Source organism: Argiope bruennichi, chromosome 4 (genome assembly GCF_947563725.1).
Source record: "Argiope bruennichi chromosome 4, qqArgBrue1.1, whole genome shotgun sequence".
Taxonomy (NCBI): Eukaryota; Metazoa; Arthropoda; class Arachnida; order Araneae; family Araneidae; genus Argiope; species Argiope bruennichi.
In genome coordinates, this window is record NC_079154.1 from 34,745,838 (window position 1) to 34,766,428 (window position 20,591).

Here is a 20,591-nt window from a genome sequence, read left to right on the forward strand (position 1 = left end):
AGCTTGCAAAATCAGAAAAAGCGTTTGAAATTTGCAAAAACTCATCAATTGAAGACCAAAAAACTTTTGGAAGAAAGTTATATTTAGTGATGAAAGGTGATGAAAGAAAACTCAACATTTTTGGTAGTGACAGCCGTTGCTCCGTATTGAGAAATCCTAATACTGCTATGGATCCAAAAAATTTACGTCCTACAGTTAAGCATGGTGGCGATTCTGTCGTGATTTAGGGTTGTATGGCTTCATCCGGGGTTGGAAATTTAGTTCTTATAGACGGCATTATAAGCCATAAGATTTACTTCGATAAACTTCGCAGCAATATAAATTGCTAAAAATTTGTTTTTAGATGGAAATTTCAGTTTCCAGCTGGACAACGACTCAAAACAGAATGCGCGTAACGTCAAATGTGGTGTCTTTTTCATTGTAAGCAGCAACTACACACACTACCACAGCCCGTCGATATCAATGTCATTGAATATCTGTGGGCCACACTCAAAGCAGTGGTTCAAGAATACAAAATTAGAAACAAAACCCATTTAAAAAACAGTTGCAAGAAAAATGGGGTAAAATATCTTCAGATACGACAAAAATGGGTCGAATCGTTACCACGACGTTTAGAGGCCTTTATAAACGCCAAAAGAAATGCAACTAAATACTGACGCTTTTTTTCCTGTGCGATATATTAGAAAAATGTCATTGGTGTATTCTCAATTTTTTGAGACAAAAATCTGCATTTATTTATTGAAAGTGTCTCTGATACTTTTCAATTTAGAAATTTTTCGTTGATTGTTCAATGTTTTTACTTTAAATTAAAATTTGTTTTTAATTGAAAAAACATATTTGTACATCTCAGTAATGTGTTATTTATATTGAAAGTCGGATTTATCAAATAAAGGTAAGGTGTACTCTCAATTATTTAAGCCATTGTATGTGGTGGCTGTGATAGACTGTTCTTTACATAGTCTTATACTTGATTAACTGCAATTTTGTCCTATTTTTTATCTTATTTTTTTCAACAAGAAAAGAGTTGAAAAGCAACATGAACTATTTATTCAAAAGAAGGAATAAAGAAAAACATTTTTAGAAGATTCTCAGAAAACAAGTCATATTTTCTCTTCATGTAATATATTAAATTAGAATATTTGTGTTTTAAGTTTTAAAGCTTAAAATTGTATAACTCCAGCTTTAATAGCTCAGTTGAACACAGACAAAAAATGTTTCCTATGAAGACCATGATTTTTGACGTCTTTTCGCTTCCCTTTTTCAGGAATTCTTCAGAAATAATAGTTTGAATCTCTGAATAACTAGTTTTAACTTCTGTGAATAACTAGCTGAATAATAACTTCTGAATAATTAGTTTTGAATCCCTGTTACACCGAATTTTATCTTTTTGTACCGAAATTTTTAATTTTTTTTATTTTAATCATGGAACCAAAATGATTGGTAATCATGGAACCAAAATAATTTTTTACAGTGAGATTTTAATCTATCTTTACTTTGTGGACGTTACAGACGTTATACAAGAAACTCTTAATTTTTGTATGAGTTGGTACACATTTAGTACAGCATCAAATCCTCTTTCGAAATTAATTAATTGGGAAACTTTAATTAAGATTTACATAGTCTTACCTCACTATTCGTCTGTACTAATACATGCAAAATGACTGATAGCAGAAGGAAGAGAAAGGAATATATAAAGATTATGGGCAATCGAAACAGACAATGGGATTTGACTACCAACAATAACAAAACATCAATGAAGGGGGAAAAAACGTAACATTTGACTGTATTTCTTGTAATTTTTAAGAGATTGACAATATACTACTTGGAGCTATGCTGGATAGTTATGGATATGCTGGGAGATCCTGGTGCGATTAAATTTAAGTATTAAGATTTCAAGGACTGCTGGCAAGATACTTACTGGAACCACTCTGTATTGGGATGAGGTAAGACAAGACACGCCAGAATGAAAGTAAGGGACGGAGAAATCGATGACCTGTTGCCTGGCACTGGTCATACTGAAGGCGGCGAAAGTCATGTGGGCTGCACCGGATACCAAATCGGCCGTGATGCCGTTCCACTCTTTCCCGCGCATCGTTCCAAAAAAACCGTCGGCCACCAAGTACAGATCGAATTCGAAACCCAAGTCCCTCGAAAGGGCAAGCAGCAGAGCTATGGAGATTCCGGCACAGCATGTAATGTTGTACAGCATTCCTGAAAGTAAATGCTTTTTATTAACAAAGTGAAGTGAAGAAAATGCGAGGTCATATTGGTTGAAAATATCGGGTTCCAGCTCATAAAATAAGCATCAATATTTGTTTTGTAGTATAACTAGGAACAAGTAAGTTCTGATCAGCGAATTCATGTAAATAAAATATTTAAAAGAGATCACGAATGGTCTAGTCAGTCGAGGCATGATATGCTTGAGACACACGAATTGAAGCTAAACGGTTATGAGCCCTATTACTACTGATACATTAATTTAATAAACATATGTGTTTATTTGGATGAGTCCTTAATTTCAATTACTTGGCAATTGATATAAAAAATTATATATATTTATTTTTTTATGCTCGTGGACTGTTAATTTGAGGTTTTTTCTGGTTATCCTTCAGACAAAACATTTATGTGTGGAAGTTTTACTGAAATTTTTCTGGAAGACAACTCAGCCCTATATATAGGATTGATGTCAGGGTTATTTATATTATACCTGAAATAAGTATTGTCATCAAAAGCCTGGAAAGTAATGTCAGATTGTGTATTATAACAGTAAAATTAATATTACTATCAAAAGCCATGAAAGAAATGGAGAATAGTGTATTGTAACATTGGATCGCAGATATAGTAATGATATCTCACTGCTTAGCTTAAAGTTTGCAATTTCAGAATCAATTTTGAATAATCAAATAGTTTTTAAAGGAATATTTATAATTTTTTTATGAATATAAGTCATGAATAAACAGTAATTATTAATTTTTTAATGGATTTTAACTAAAATACTGAAAGTCGAATGAAGTTTCAATATAAATGCTTTCCCTGCATTTCAATCTCTTTTTCGTAAGGATTTATGGAGTTATGGCTGGACAGTAAAAAATCATTGATTCAATAAATATATTTATAGGGAAACAGCTTCGTATTTATTTCTAGACAAAATTTAACTTACAGTATTTTTCAGTTAATTTTTTTATTCATCATTTTTTTCTTTTCTTTTTTTGTCAAACTTTTGGCATTTCAAAATTTTTTTCGATGGATAAAAGTTTAGAATTCCACTTGAATCTAGAATTCTCCATATAAGGCTATAACTTTAATCACCCCCCTCCAAGCTGTGTATATGAAAAAAAAATCTTCCACTATTTCTATATATGCTCAGCAGAACCAAATTAGGACTGAATAAAAATTCATACTTCCGAAGATTTTTCTTTCTTTTTTTCCCTTAACGAACATAGACATGCTATTTTTTTCGTTCGTCCTGAAAATTAATAATGGTAAAATGGAATTAGGTTTAAATTATTTATAGGTTTAAATAACATGAATTTAGCAAGTCTATTTTTCCCGTTCGTCCTTAAAATTAATATCAGTAAAAAGCAATACGCTTTATATTATTTATAGATTTAAATAATATGAATTAAATAGGGCTATTTTTTTTCTTTCGTTCTGAAAATTAATAACAGTAAAAAGGAATAATCTTTATATTATTTATAGGTTTAAATAATATGAATTAATTAGAGATTAAATTGATTAAATTTATGTGTTAAAAATAGTTTGAAATGCTATATCGGAGTGCTTATATTCTAACCGATTCTACAGGAAAGTAAAGTTAAGATATTTCAAATTATATTATGTTGTTATATAATTTCAAGTTATCCATATAAACAAAGTTAAATGAAGAAAATGAGTCAAATGACATCATTTATTTAGTGCTTTTGAGAAAAGATAAGAAAGGAATGATAAGCTATATCGAGGCAATTCAGGAATCTTTCAGAATTTAAATAAAAATATTTCCTTAGAAATTTTTACAATTTATATTTTTAAATGAAAGAACAATGTGAATATAATTTGTAATCAAGCGGCTTTTACAAACGAAGTAATTCAATAAGCTAAATCAATGCGCTCTTCTTTTCTATAAAATGGCAATTTTCTAAATTCTTTTCTGGAATTATCATTAACAGATAAATTTTCTATTAAATGGCAATTAATGCTTTTCTTAATATTAAATGGCAATTTTTAAAACTCTTTTCTAAAATTATCATTGACAGATCATTTTTATTATAAAATGGCAATTAATGCTCTTCTTTCTATTAAATGGCAATTTTTAAAATTCCTTTCTAAAATTATCATTAACAGATAATTTTTCTTTAAATATTTGTTCCTCTTACTTATTGATGACTTATTTGGAAATGGTAATAATATGGAATTTAATAAAAAAAAAGGCCCTTTCACGGTATTATGTATTTTTGAATAATGTAAATATTTCGTTTTCTTCCCTTTAAAATATTAAATTTTTGGTTCTTTAAAAAAGTATTCGCACAACATTGTCTAGACCATTTCTTTCGAAACGCAGATCATAAATTTTATTGTCATACAACAATAAACTTTATATATATGTATTAAAAACTTTTTAAAAAATAGAAAGGTGAGAAAATTTGATTTACTATCCTTTGTTGTTCTTATTTTGTGTTAAGTGTTCAGTATTTTTCAGTTTCAGTATTTGTGTTCTTATTTTGTGTTCTTATTTTGTTGTTAGTTATTTTGTGAAACCAGACAAAAGTGGAAAAACCTTACAATCATAAATTTGGCGCCAAAATGTCCCGCCAAAGAAAGAGTCATAGAAAGTTCGGTTACAAGTTATTTAGCGTACGAAAGTTTTCACATTTTCTTGACAGCACAGATGATAAGTAATGTTGTCTTCTATATATAACAAGACACGTCTTCAGTCCAATAGGCGACAGACAGCATCTGGTTCCTTCGGGAAATTTCTTTTTCCCTATTCCAACAGAGTCATATTTATCTCCGATGCAATTGAATTACGTGCAGATCAATATTGTTAACTCTCAGTCGAGATATTGATGATAAGTTCCATTAAGAAAGGTAATTGAGTTACTAAAAATAGTGTTACGACTTATCATCATATGGAGTCCGAATTAATCAAGTGTGTTGGCGCTAGATGGATTGGATATCATTACAGTTTTTATAAGTTCTTTATCCGATAATGTAAGCGTGGAGTAATCTATCTTTGAATATCTAGATAATGTGATGTCTATGTAATTCAGAAATCAATAAAGTGACTTGAAATCCTATTCTAATCTTGTGCAAGTTCATACGAACTTCCAAATAGATTTTAAATTATAACTTCCGCACATCAGTTAATTATACTATAGTATAATTATTCGTTCTATTATTATAAATTAAAGATAATCTATGTAAATATAACATATGATTCTTTTTTCACTGCAAAAAAATTTAAACTATTGAATATTCCTCCTTCCCACAATGCTACAAAACATCAGGAAGATGTTAGTGAATATCGTGTGAAAATTATATTTTCAGTGCTGCAAAAGTAAATATCATGGCTGCATCCAAGATTAATTTAATGAACTAAATTTAAAATTGCCAAAACATGGCCAAGAAGGATATTTAAATACGAATTATTTTATCGTATTTATATAAAATAATATTTCTTTTAATTAGAAAATTATTTAGAATTCAAAGGTTATTTAAAAATTGATTTAAAAGTAGATTACCTTCTTTTAACGATAGACAAAGATTGGAATTCGCTATTTAAAATGATTGCCTGTATATTTCATTTTTTAAACACATATTTAAATTGCCACTCGCTATGTTAAGCTGAATTTATTTCATACTAGCCGCCTTTGACGACCAGCCGGTTCGCCAATCTTAATGCTCGTTAAAATTTTAATAATTAAATATTTTATGTAATTCTTACTTTAATAGCTTCTTCATCAAATAGTTTAAAGCTTCAAATTTTGATAGTCATGTAATTCACTCATAATAATATAAAGTCCTTCAGCCATAACATAATATGTATCTCTCTAATTTTCTGTTAGTTCCGGTAGAATTTATGCTTAAAATTAAAATGAAAATGACTAAACTGCAATTAATATAATAATAGTTTTTACTGAAACAAAGCATTTTTTTTAATATGATTACTGATAATAGAGTCACTGAGCGTTTAAACTTTATGGGCACTAAAGAATATCTTTCTTAAGTTATGTAATATCTCAAGACTTTGTGAACAAAATTTTCTCAGATTCATCATGAACAGATCGATTAATTAACAATGTTTAATTTTAAATGCATCAAACTTTAAGAAAATAAAATGAATCGTTTAAAATAATCGGTCGATAACAGGTTTAAAAAACTACTTAAAAAACGATGCACTTAAAACTATAAGCATATACAAAAAATATATATAACTAACATAAATACAATTTAATTGCAAAAGCATGCAACGAACCTAAAAATAATTTAAATAATTGAAAACAGGTTAAAAAAATCTACTTAAAAAACAATGTACTTAAAACTATAAGCATATACAAAAAATATATAACTAACATAAATACAATTTACTTACAAAAGCATGCAACTAACCTAAACATAATTTAAATCATCCGTTGATAACGGTTGTCATGGCAACAATCAGAATGCGCATGCATGAATTTTTTTCGCCAGCTCCGGTAACGCAAATGCGTGAATTTTTCTATGCCAGTTGGGGTAACGCCATGCAGATTATACATTTTTAATTTCCTTTATTCTGTGTTATTTTAATTCAAAAGTACTTCAGAATGAATCTGAAACATGGATTAATTAACAACGTTTAATTTTAAATGCATAAAACATTAAGAAAATGAACAGAATCGTTAGAAATAATCCGCCGAAAAATGTTAACCCTAGCCTCATTGCTGTTGGGAGAAAAAAAAATTTAAGCCTTACTCATTTGGCGGTGGGGAAAATGGAAGATTTTTTTGGCGGGAAAGTTAGTTTTTAATTAATAATTAAGATTCTAATTAAAATTTCAAAAAAAGGACCCCAGGTGCACATTCCCGACCTCTAGGGTATACATGTACCGAATTTGATAGTTGTATGTCAAATGACCTGGCCTGTAGAGCGCCAACACACACACACGCACACACACACACACACACACACACACACACACACACACACACACACACACACACACATTGAGCTTTATTATAAGTATAGATTATTTTAACAAAAAATTAATTACTGATAAAAAAATCTACTGTGGGTTTTAAAATCGTTTGGGAAATTCTTAAAAACTGTACAGGAATTTTTATCATTTTAATTTGAAACAAAATTACGGCGGTAAAAGAGTATTAAAATGCGTATGGTATTTTTTTTTATATATAAAAGGACTTTTCATATTAAAAATATTATATGTATACACCACTTTAATGTGGTAAATAATTCATGATATAAATAAGTGTAGTAAGCAATTAAAAGTTCACAAATGCTGCAGACTAAACTAGGTTTTAATGAAATTTTGTGACAGTTATTTCATTGTAATAAAAGATGTCAAGGCAATTTCATTTCAATCTAAATTACTTACCTTAGATACTTATAATTAAATGCATTAAGGGTTATTTATAAAGAGTGTTCAAAATTAACGCAAGATTTGACTTTGCCACCATTTGTGAAGTGAAGTGAAGTGCTGTCAACCCTATAAAAAAAACCATTTGACACGCGATAGTTTAGGGTTAATAAAAATGGTGCATCACACGATATAACAACGTATTTTCATTTTTGAACAATATTTCAAAAATAATGAAAGTCGGGTGGTCACATTTCGAAAGTTCGAGAATATGCTCCCTAGATCGCATGATTAAACACCATTTGATTTCTTTATATGGGGTTATTTGAAGTCAAAGACCTATGCAAACAAACCCACAAGCACGCATGCATTGAAAAAGGAAATTCAACGCTCCGTCAACGAAATTCTGATACATTTATACAAAATGGTCATGGAAAATTTCGACTTAAGAGTGCGTACGTACTAGCAAAGTACTGGAGGCTATTTGCTTTATGTGTTATTCCATATAAAACCCTATTCTGTGTACTATAATTTAAAGAGAAAAAACTGTTTTTTTTTTTTTTTAAATTTAAATCTTGCATTAACACGTTGCTCTATTGTGTAACGCTCTATTTTTAGAAACCCTAAACTATCAGCCGTCAAATGGTTTTTAAATAAGGTTACCAACAAGAATGGTAGCATCCTATTAACACGAATAACTGCATAAATGGTGGCAAATTCAAATCTTGCGTTAATTTTGGGACACTCTTTATTAAATAAAATTATTAGTCGAAGCGCTTAAACAAAACTTTCATTGTTATTTTTTCTTTCTTGTATATGAAGAATTCAAAGAGAAAGTATTGTAATCATTAAAAAAATTCAAACTAAAGATTTTGACAAACCTCTATGTTTCATACCAACCCGTTTCCAAAAACCAAATTTTAAAAAAAATTATGCCTATTTATTTGTGAATATGGCAACTCAAAAATGCTTTGAGTTAGACCGATCAAATTTGATATATGGTTCTTTACACCAAATTTGTGGATTTCTATCAAAATTAAAACGAAATCCATTCAAAGAAAATCTGCCTGTCTATTTGTTCGAATATAAGGTAATACGATAACAACAAAACTAAGATCGCTGGATAAAATTTGGTACACGGATTTAAGATCTTAAATGGGAATATGTAACAAATTTGGAACCAAATATATCAAGAGGTTGATTTTTTTTTTCAGTAAATGTGACAACTCAAAAATGCAAAGTCTTTAATAGCATATGAAATTTTGGCATCATTTTATGATTCCAGTTGTAATTTGTGACAGATTTTGGTTTCAGTAAGTCTGGAAAAAGGCGTCTAAAATATACATTCGTTTATTTGGTATTTATGTATTAATGACATTCTTATGATTAATCATTAAAAAGGGCATAGTAATAGGTTCTTTCGTAATTATTGTTTGCCAGAGGTATGTTGTTAATCACATGATGCAGCAGCTGAATTACTCTTTTCTTCTCTTTTGGATGATAGATGGCGATGTCTGATTAGATACGCATCCCATAGCGCATTGCAAGTGTAATGAGATTGAAATGATATGGTGTTCTGTTAAGTTGCGCGCGTGAGTGTCTTGTCTTGTCTTGTGTTTGTGTTTGTATTTGTTTAGTATGAATGTGATTATTAAAGAAATGTTCCCGAAAACATGCATCCTGTTGCTTCCACTGCAGGGATCATAATAATCAACATTCCACTACATTGGCGTCCAACGAAAAAGAATTTCTGATGAAACGAAAATGAAGTCGTCCCGACAATCATAAGAAAATTTTCCCGCCACCACATTGGAGTCCAACGAAAAAAAATATCTGATGGAAATTATGAAACGAAAGTGATGTCGTCTCGTCTATCACAAGAAAATTTTCCCGCCACCACAATACAAGTTTATTAGTGTGTATGCGGGAAAGTTTATCACGTCCGGGCCACCAATGTAGGGGATTGAATGAGCGAGGATAGAACCTGGGACCTTGTGGTTCGCAGCCCAGTAACATGGCCACAATACAAAAGCAATTGCTCGGGTAGCGTAGCTGTTAACTGGATTATAAGCTTTCATTACAACCCTTCCGATTTCAAATTCATGCATTTAAAATTTAGCATTTAAGTAATAAATTTTAGCATTAAGTAATAAATATTTAAATACTTCTATAACAATTATTTAAGTAATAAACAATTTAAAATTATAATTAAGAATATATTAATATTCTTTAATACGAATAAGAAACCAAAATATAACAAAATTATTGAATTTCAAAATGTAAAAATCTTTATAACTGAATTTATTTATAAGAAATAAGCTTGGATACATAATGGGTATTGAAGATTAAAGGATTTGGAATCATGAAGTAAGATTTAACTTTACAAAATGAAATTAAATTTAAATTCCATTACTTTCGTTTAATTATTAATTGGAATTTTTATACATTTGAGTATGTTATTTAAAATATAAAATTTTAAGTAAAAACCAGAGTTTTGAATAATTTTAACGTGTATTATGTGAAGGCTGTAATAAAAAAAAACTTTACTTGGATGAATGTAAATGATAAAGCAATTCATGATGATGCTGTTTAACAAGGCATATTCAAATTTTATTGAACTTTTGACTATCTGGATTGTATTGTAAAATCATTACTGCATTCATTTATGAATTCACAGAAAAAGTTCAATGATGCTCAAAATAATCTTATTTTCTGATTTTCAATGTGGAATACTTAAAATACTCAAGATACCCGCCCTCCCTCAAAACTAGGATTTCAAGTTGTTTCAGAATTTGTGATCACTTTACCGTATGTATAGTTACCGAATATAAATATTTGGTTTCGATCACTTTCATGACTTCGCTTATAATATGTTCGTAAAACCCAACTTTTGTAATCGATTTTTCTCTCATTTTTTGAAATATTGGAGATTTTAAAATTTATTACAATATTATATTCTCGAAAAAAAATACGCTTTCTTTATGTTTTCAGGAATTCATTATCAGTTAATCGATTATTTTAATTGCATTTGTTTTCCATATGAGTGGATTCATGTGATAGTGATTTACAGAAATAATTGAAAATTCCAAAATATTTATCATTAGGAATTTTAAATGAAAGAATAAAAAGAAGAATCATGTATTTAAAACAATATCTTTTTCAGAAAACAAATAAAAATATATTTCAAAGATAATTATTATTATATTTTATTCAAAATCTTTCAATTCGTAGCTAAATCTCTCACATAAATAATTTTTAAAGTGCTAATAATCTGTTTTGAATTTTAGAAATGAAAATAGTCAAATAAAAATAAAATTGCATCTAATTCAACAACATAACCTTCGATGAACAAAATTCATGCAGATATATATTGTAATTTAAAATAACAAAACGAATTTTTTTTTATTTTGACAAATTTATTGCTTCAGCTTTAAGGTATGGGATCTATTAACAACGGTATTATTTTTTTTCTCATTGTATTTTTCTGCTGTGGAAATTCTACTAATAAACAGCAGAGCCAATGACTTGCTGAATAAACACTAACACACGTCAATGTTTCCTAACACTTTGGTCAAATGCTTATCTTTCAGCTGCCGATGAGCTATTTTATTACTCGAAATAAACATTTTATAGCTCGGGCGGGTAAGTATAAAACCTTCTGTAATGTTTAGTTTGGCTTTTGTCGAGCTCAGGGTTATTTCGATTATTTTTCTAGCTGTTTAATATGGATGAGCAGGTGTTGCATTTTGGGCAGCATTTAATGGCATTTTTTTTTTCAGAAAAGAAATGCTACGCATCTTTTTATATGAACTCTACCGTATTCTTGGAATGCTTATTTATGAAAGGGCTATCGCAATTTTTTGAGATTGTTGAATGAAAATGTTTTATCAAAATGCTATGCTCTACCATGGCGGATTTTTGCAGAAGTGTTGATTGTCTGAAATTTTTTTTCAAAAACATTTATGAAGTGAAATACTGCAATTAAATCAGTGTTTGATGTTCATTTATGAAATATTTTAATTTAAAAGAATCTGATTTTAGAGTTGGCATTTTGGATGGACATATGTTGGGTCATCGAAAAGATTTTATACTGTGATTTCAGAAGTATGAGCATCTTTCAAAAAAATTAATTCTGAAAAAGATTTTGTTTTACGTCTATGTATTTAAAATGTTATTGTTGCACATCCTCGAGAACAGTATAGCTATATCAAGTCTGTGAAACTGTGCACCTTGAAGAAGTCCAATACTAACAATGGATTGTCAATGAGATTCTGCCTGGAGAGGCCAGACAAATAAGAATGTGATCAGCTGAAACATCTTCTGTTTGGGCTTTGGGCAGACTTCAGAGCACTTGAAATCCCCAGAATATTTCATAGTTTTAAGGTGCCAACTGAGAAAGCGAGTAAGGCTAGGCTGATCTTGCCTATAACAATCAAGAGTCAGAGAGTCGCCTGGAAGATTATCCTTATGCCAGTGATGAACTTGTGGGTCAAGTCAAGTAATTTTATTTTGGTTTTTAGCTCTCGAGAAAATTTCTATGTCGGTAAGAGTTTCAGTAGGCACAGAAGTATCACTAGCTTTTGCTTTAACCGGGGTGTCCGCAATCTTATTAACCTCGATGCCAACATGAGAGGGTATAAATTGTAAATGGATCTGATGAGGCAAGGAAAGGCGTTTTCGGCATGTATTTAAAATAGTTTATAAAAAAACCAAAGAAACAGTCCCTAGCCCAAACCATTGACTCGATTCTCTTAATTCTTACTTCATTTGAAAGCTCACCAATGATTGCTTGAGGCATACCTTCTCCATTTTCTAAAAAACACTATTTTATAATATATTCTCTACGGAAAAAAACCATGACAGCCCTAACTATTTCACAAATTTTTATTTCAAATGAAATTTTAGGACATTTAGATATAAAATCATTGATTATCTGCACATCATCCTTCATTTTTGTGTGAAATCTTAAAAATATTATTTTACTCAATATTGTGTTTAGATTTTTTTACGAAATTTATTTCTATGGAATATATTCTCGATGGAATTTTTTATTCTTATCATAGCTCATGCTTTCTAGCTACTTCAAAATTACCGTCCACCGTCCGCTATTGTCAAGAGATATTGTATAATAAAACGATATAGACCGAATTTCCTGCCTCAACAACTCTACCGATTTCGTCAATTACTTTCACCATTTTGGAAACATTTCGAATGCTTTATGCTTAATGACTCAGGTATAATTTAAAATAATCTTTACTTTTGTAGATAAGCTCATCAAAGTTGTGTAACATGACCTAAATTAATATTATTTACATGTTGATTGAATAGTTGGTCATCGAGGGCGGTTAGTATTTTATAAATTAAAAAAAAAAACTTTATTCTATAATAAAAAATGTTTTATTTTCCATCGTAGGAACAAGAATATAATTTGAAAAAAAAAATAATAATAATAATTCTGTTGGGAGGATTGCCGTCGATGAAAAAACTTTAAGAAGTTTTGGTCTGGAAAATAAAAACATTCGCTTAACGTAACGATTGATGATGGCAAAATGATGAAAAATAACAGGACGCGAAATCGATCAATATAGTTAGCAGAGATTTTAAACGCCGTATAAAGTACGGCTGATGAATGTTTAGGGGGTATTTTTCCTTCACCGCTAAATGAAAAATCATTTGATGTTGTAGATCCTGTCAAAAGCCACCAAAACGGCGTTTATTTTCCGAATTAATTGTGTTTTATAGTGAGAAATATGAAATTGTCCCAAACAAGGTTAAAAAAACTCTGAAGATGTCTGGGAAAATACGTGTTAACTTTTTTCATTTCCCCAACAAATAAAGAAAAAGGTACCTTAAATTTTCGGGTTAGAAAATAATAAAAAATCTTTCAACAGTTCTTTTTTTTGTTTTGTTTTGGTAAAGATTATTAATGATAGGCCCAGAAACTTCTATTATAAGTGGGGAAGTTCTAAATGATATAAGAAATTTTATTTTATGTCACTTGAATCTATAAATATCCTGCAGAAAAAATGACAGTTTTATTTAGTGTCCCATTCCTATCAATTACGTTAAGTAAAAATTTTTTTATTATAACATTTTAAATAAAGAAGCTATATTCTTCTGTATCTTGCAACTGATCGAGTTATGAAACTTTGAATATCACTATTTTAGACCATTTCAACAGTCCCCACGTGGGAGATCCGCCAATCAAGGGGTAGTGCTTGCTCGAAGTTGCTTTTAATTGGCTTGAAATAATTAAATTAAAACTTCATAACTCGAGTAATTTTATTCGAAAGGACAGAAACTTTTTTTTAATTGAAAGAGTGCGTTAAGAATATTTCATGAAGTCTGACTCAAAGGATTGGAAAAAATATACAAGATTAGATCTCGCAGTCTTTACAATATATACACAATACTTTTATTGGTTTTAATGGTTTAGAAATATGCTTTAAGACACATATACTCTATGATAATGTTCTTGATATATATTATTTTTCTAAATTTTTTTTATTCAAAGCAATTCATTTTTTTAGTTTCATACGGTTAAATACGAATGAAATCACTTTGATAATGTCATGCTAATTTTTATATAAAGAGAAAATAAAGGAACAGTTTCGATTCAGATATAATAATTGAAATTTTTTAGCGCCAATAGCAATATTTATTAAATAAATTTTACTTTTAAAAATTAATTTATATTTTTTACATATAGTAATTACTGGATTATGTTTTCACATGTCTCCACGTTCTATAGATTTTTTAAAAATAATTTGTATGATTGCTATTGTAATGAAAGCTTATAAGAAAGTTAACAACTACGCTGCACGAGCAATTGCTTTTGTATCATGTTCATGTTACTGGACTGCGAACCACAAGGTCCCAGGTTCTATCCTCACTCATCCCAATTCGCCATATTGGTGACCTCGGACGATGAACCTTCAACCTTCGTACAGCTGTTGTGGCGCCATCTACCCGCAACCAAAGTCGTCAGACTCACTTGACGCAGTAACCCAAAAGTCGTCAGACTCGCTTGACGCAGCAACCCAAAAGTCATCAGACTCACTTGACGCAACAATAGCATCAGCAACCACTCACCCACACACGCTCGCCATAACGTTTGGTGCTACTCAAATGGGTACAGGCGCATTAGAATCAACAGCTAATACATCACCACTCAACAGCCATATCGTTCGCCTCATCTCCGACTCAATGGAGGGACAGTCTGTAGTGAAAGCTTATAAGCCATTTAAGAACTACGCTGCATGAGCAATTGCTTTTGTATCGTGGTCATGTTACTGGGCTGCGAACCACAAGGTCCCAGGTTCTATCCCCGCTCATAACAATCCGCAACACTATTTATTAGAGCGTCTTTGAATAAATCCGAATTCCATTCCTATTTATAACTAATAAAAGCGATGTTATTTATGTCCAATGTTATAATAGTAGTCTATTAAATACTATAATTGAAGCAATATTTCTGCATTGCTTTAGACCAAGAGATTGAATTTATTTTATCTCTGATCCTGAAATATTTGTTACAGTACTTTTGCCGTTTCTTTATTTCTAGTAAGTTACTGCAAATTTTTCTCGCAAAAATGTGCGACTACAAAGATGCTTATTTATTTATTTACTTTTTTAATTTTTCGCTTTCAATTACCGGGAGTAGTCCCCCCCCAAAATTTTTTTTTATAAAGGTGTTATGCCCCTATACCCCATATAAAATTTTGGACCTTTGTAAGACATTTGAATTTAATGGTTATGAAATAATTATAAAGTGCATATAAAAGCAAACCTCGCCCCTCCCCCAACTTATCAGAATTGTGCAATAAAAAGTTGCACAGAAATGCTTGCATGGTTTTATAGAACAATAATGAAAGACTTAACAAACTACAATAGATATTTTTCACAAAGAAGCTTTAATTTTGAAGGAAAAAAAATAGACATCACATATTGCAGAATTACTATTTAATTAATGCTCTTTAGAACAATAATCCCTTCTCAAATATTTAGAAATTTCAAATAACTCATCTGTAATTGGAAATTACAATGGAATTTACAATGAGTGAATTTTGATATAAAAACGACTATCGTTGCCTCCTACATTATTATTCAAAAAATAATATTTAAAACTAGAAGTAAAGAAAATCTATTCAAAATGAAGAAAGAAAAAAAAAAAAAAAGAATTTGATCAACAAATTTGACGACTTTCAACAATCGAAAGTGATTTCAGGATTTTTTTTGTGTTGCACTAAAAATTTTAAATCCGTTTTCTACAAAAATGTTTTTATTTTATCTTATTTTCCTTCGCGATAAACATCCGTTCAGAAAATGTTTTTAAGATATTCGAAAGAAATTTTGCCAAAATATTTTACCTGATTCTAGTTGTACTATGAACGGAAATCTAAGCTTTTGGTTATATTTATTTATTTCACTAACATTTTAGTGGAAAAATTCGATAATCTAATATATAAAAATCTTATGTCACGGTGTTTGTGTTCGTACTCCTCCGAAACGGCTCGAACGATTTTCATGAAATTTTTTATGTGTATTTGGTAGGTATGAGAATAGGTCGTAAAGTATATTTCATAACGCTAGGTAATTAGGGTGTTCCTATCCACGTTCATCTTATGCTAATGAGCTCAACGCTTTCTTGAAATCATCGGCACTGTGGCGTAATGTTGAAAATGTCCATCTAAAAATAAACATGAGCATCCAAATGCTACAAGACCCATCTGCTGACACATTCTCGGACCAATTGTTAGATATCGGCGATTGAAAAGTTGCTGTCTATGAAAATACTGGATGCATAAAACTGCCCACTCATTTCTGCACTATCGTTGATTTGCATACTCGCATTGACCGTATATTTCCCGATGTACGCACAAAGTATATAAATCATGCGTGGTTGGCAGAAAGAGCCATCTTGGCAGCAAAAATTGTGGACGTCGAAGATTTAAACTTCAAGATACAGCAATCGTTTCCAGGCGACTTGGTATTATACAAATCGATAGATACAATTTGCGATGCTAACGAAGCTGTCAATTATCCAATAGAGTTTTTGAGCTCATTGGATTTGCCAGGCACGTCACCACACCTTCTACGACTGAAAGTTAGATTTCCGGTTATTTTACTTCGGAATTTGAACCCACCACGGCTGTGCAATGGCGATTAGTCATTAAAAAATTGACGAAAAACGTTATCGAAACCACCATTTTGAAAGGCAAATTACAAGCCGAAAATGTTTTGCTGCCACGAATTCCAATGATTCTCATAGACGTACCAACTGAATTCAAACGTATTCAATTTCCTATTCGATTGGCATTCGCAGTGACAATTAATAAGTCGCAAGACCAAACGATGTCTGTTTGCGGCTTAGATTTGGGCACACCATGTTTTTCAGACGTGGCTTGTTCTCGTGTGGGTAAACTATCAAGCTTATTTGTGTTGGTTAAAGACGGACTGAGAAAAAATATCGAACACTCAATTGTTCTTCGAAATGAATATTGATTTTCTTTATTTCATTTTTATACTTAAAAAGTAATACATTTTTTATCCTTTTCACTTTAAGTTTAACTTTTAAGAGATCAAACAATGTATATGTTCATTACGTTAATGAAATACATTGCATTGACAAAATGAATGGTTGGTGTTTTTTTTTTTTTATCAGCGATCATCGTCCACAGCGCTCTATTCTCCTTTCTGTTATAGATTCCATTCCCACACACTTACAATACATTCGTTATGTTTTAATTAACAACCAAAATATGCACTAGAAATAATTTATAAGGCAGAACAACGTTTGCCGGGTCAGCTAGTTTTTAATAAAAATTTTCAGTTTTAATGCTAAATTAGCAACATTTAAAAATACTTTTAGAATTACTGAAATTCTTTTTACTCATAACATAACTAAATATTTTAGTTATTCATGGTGTAAAAATAATTGAAATATACTTATTAGAATTAATTATAGGATATTGGTGTAACCCCAAATTTTCTTACCTTAGGACAATATTCTATAGAATTTAGACAATAATTGTTTATAATTTAAAAAATAATAAAATTTTCCCTGAAATTGCATTGTTGAATTTCTTAATTTCATTCCATACTGCATTTAAAAATATATTTGCTTTATTAAAATTTGCTTTATTAAAATTTTCTAAACTAAGTGCGCTGAAGGCAGGCACATACCTTAGGACAATAATTATATTTTCATTTTTTTCTCAATAGTTCTCTTCTCTTTGCAAAGCGTCATAGATTTATTAATTTAAGAAGGAATTTTACAAAGAACATTAAGGAGGTATTTATTTGGGCATCTGAATTGTAAGAAGTATTAACATTACCTTCCGATCTTCCTGCGTGGTAATCGGCGAAAATGGCCACTATGGCATCTTTGTCACTAGTATTCACTTGAAGGCAAGGCACTCCTATCAAGCAGCTGCCATTTTCGACTCGAGTCCCCGGCTTTACGAAGGGGGGTGAGTAGGCCGTCACTACGCGGAATCGTTGACGACCACCTGCAGCAGGAGGCCTGGAGAGCGGCCCACCCCTTCGTGAAACCGATCCAGAACTCCATGGAGCCCTCAGCCAGACGACGGCGTCCATGTGGACACGGGACCCTGTCACGTTCCCCAAACGTTTCCATCGACGACGAGAAGAGTGGGGTCCTGAAACCAAGTTTAAGATCTCGAACACTGGAGGTTCCAGTCCTTCTCTGGCCACCGCACTCTCCCGTTCTAGTTGTCTTTTAATGACACTGAAATAGGAATGCAAAAAGTGATACATGCAGGTATTTTATTTCATGGAGAAAATTTATTAAATATTTTTCAGATCCAAAAGATTATTATAAGTATTATTACATGGTAGTACAGAAATTATGGGCACTTAACATCTTCCTCAACTTGTAGGCTAATTGATTAAGCCTAGGCATATCATTTTAAAGCTATATAAATAATGTAGATTTTTTTTAAAATTTAAATTCCTCGTAGAGGCGGCTATTACTTTAACCAGTTCTTTCACCTCCAAATATTCTTATCATTTGATGTGTGGAAGACATTTGTCACTGACATGTATCTGGTCAATATCTTTAATGTATATTTGGTTCTTGTATACGAGAGATTTTTGGTGCAATCGACTGTTTACATTAAGATCTAGAAATGTTTTCTTAAGAGCAGAAATAATGATTATGTGTTTTCTGTTTATTTATTACTATTATAAATTAAAAATAAATTCGAAATAACAATGATTTTTTTTTGAAATTTGTGTACAAATTAATATGTAGGTATTCTACAACTATTTGGATCTAAAAGTCCTAATTAGTCTAAAAGTCTATAAAAGTTCGGTGAAGGAACTTCCAAGGAAATCTTAAGCATTTCACTTAAATGCTGCGATTCTCGCAAGAAACTATTATGATTAGATTAAAATATTTATGTTTCTCATGAAAAAATAACAACTAAAACTTAGATGCTTTGAGGAAGAACCATTTAAGAAAGATCCCGAATTCCTTTACCAAGTAAAAATCGTATAATTACAAACTAGCTGGTAAAGTTTATAAAGTTCAAATAAAAAAAATCTAAACTGGTCTTTTGAAGGCAATGATAAATATTCTAATTCAAACAATACATTTAAATTTTTTCATTTTTCTCTTTTGAACTGAGTCTTTAGTAAAAAATGCCGATACTGGATCAGTTAATTGTTTGGGCATAACTTATTAAATAAGCTAGAATACTTAGCATATAGAAGAAGTAATTAAAGCTGCTTTTTTCTTTAATAATTATTTCTCATTTTGAGTTAAAGAAAGGGTACATTATACAACTTGAGCCTTATCGCTCTTGGTGAATTTTATAATAAATTTAAAAATAAGTTAAATAAGAATATTTCCATCATATACTCATCTTAACTCCATCAAGTCTAGAGATTTAGCAGAGCATAGCGTGTAATATTATTTTAATTTCGCTTTTCGTTATATAGTATATTTTTGTAGTACCATTTCAATTAAGACAGCCTTATAATTGTTTTTTTTTAAACCAAAGGTATTGCAAACGAAAGAGTTTAATGTTCATTTTACGTATGAAGCGCTTCTGTCACTCTTCTTCTGTGTGCTGAAGCGTTGTTCCAGCAGCTAATGTTGGATTCGTTTCCCTTGCCAACTAGCTGGAAGTTGCCATCTAAGTACTTGGCACTTTCTGCTACTACATCCATTGCTGATCGCACACTGTGTCTGAAAAAATATACCGTCATTATCAATAGATTATAATAATCTAAGTTGACAACAACAACAAAACAGAAATGGGAATTAATTTTCAATACAATTGTTACAATTCGTGGAATGAAACACTGAGAGATAATTTTAGAAATACGTATTTTTTGAGAATCTCATTTTATATTAATTTTTTTTACCTTTTCAATCAGTTCATGGCGATTCTTAGAATGTGTGTTGTTAATGTTAAGCGTCTTTTCTAGACAAGCTGAAATACCCAGCATTAATCGGGATGAAATCTTTATATTTTTTATTACCTGAAAATACTATTCAATTCATAGTAACAAAAACTTCATTAAAACCATCTCTATACTTAAGTATCTGAGAGCACAATTTGAATTATTATTCATATGCGAAAAGGAATACATGAATCGTTATCGCGCAGATATCATGCATTGTATACATATATGAATCCTATCGATGGACTCTCGACTCTACAGTTAACGTTTTTTAAATAATTTTTAATGCGAAAGCTAATTTTGCATAAAATAGTACATAAAATCTCACTAACGTGTGCCATTTTATTTTTAATAATAAAATTCTAGCGTTTTTTTTATAATCAACAAAAAATGTCTCTAAAAATATAAAAAAATAGATAAAGGTAGTCAGAAAGATAGTCAGAAGTCTTATTGTTCCTAGCAACAGTTTCAATGTTATTTTCTATTGAAAATAACTACATTTATTCAATTATTTATGAAATTTTGAAAAATTAATAAAAATTGAACGTAAAATTACGTGGAAATGAAATTAAAAGCATGAAAATATAAA

General features: G+C 30.4%; 1 protein-coding gene across 1 annotated transcript in view; it reads right to left on the minus strand.

The window, feature by feature from the left end:
* LOC129966712 (glutamate receptor ionotropic, NMDA 3A-like) overlaps positions 1-20,591 on the minus strand; it is a 555,899-nt gene that overhangs the window by 45,160 nt on the left and 490,148 nt on the right. The window contains exons 4-6 of the mRNA XM_056081236.1: positions 19,632-19,784; positions 17,908-18,320; positions 1,919-2,211 (exon numbers count right to left, since the gene is read on the minus strand). Coding sequence (XP_055937211.1) covers positions 1,919-2,211; positions 17,908-18,320; positions 19,632-19,784 — 859 coding nt within the window. The remainder of the gene's footprint in view (positions 1-1,918; positions 2,212-17,907; positions 18,321-19,631; positions 19,785-20,591) is intronic.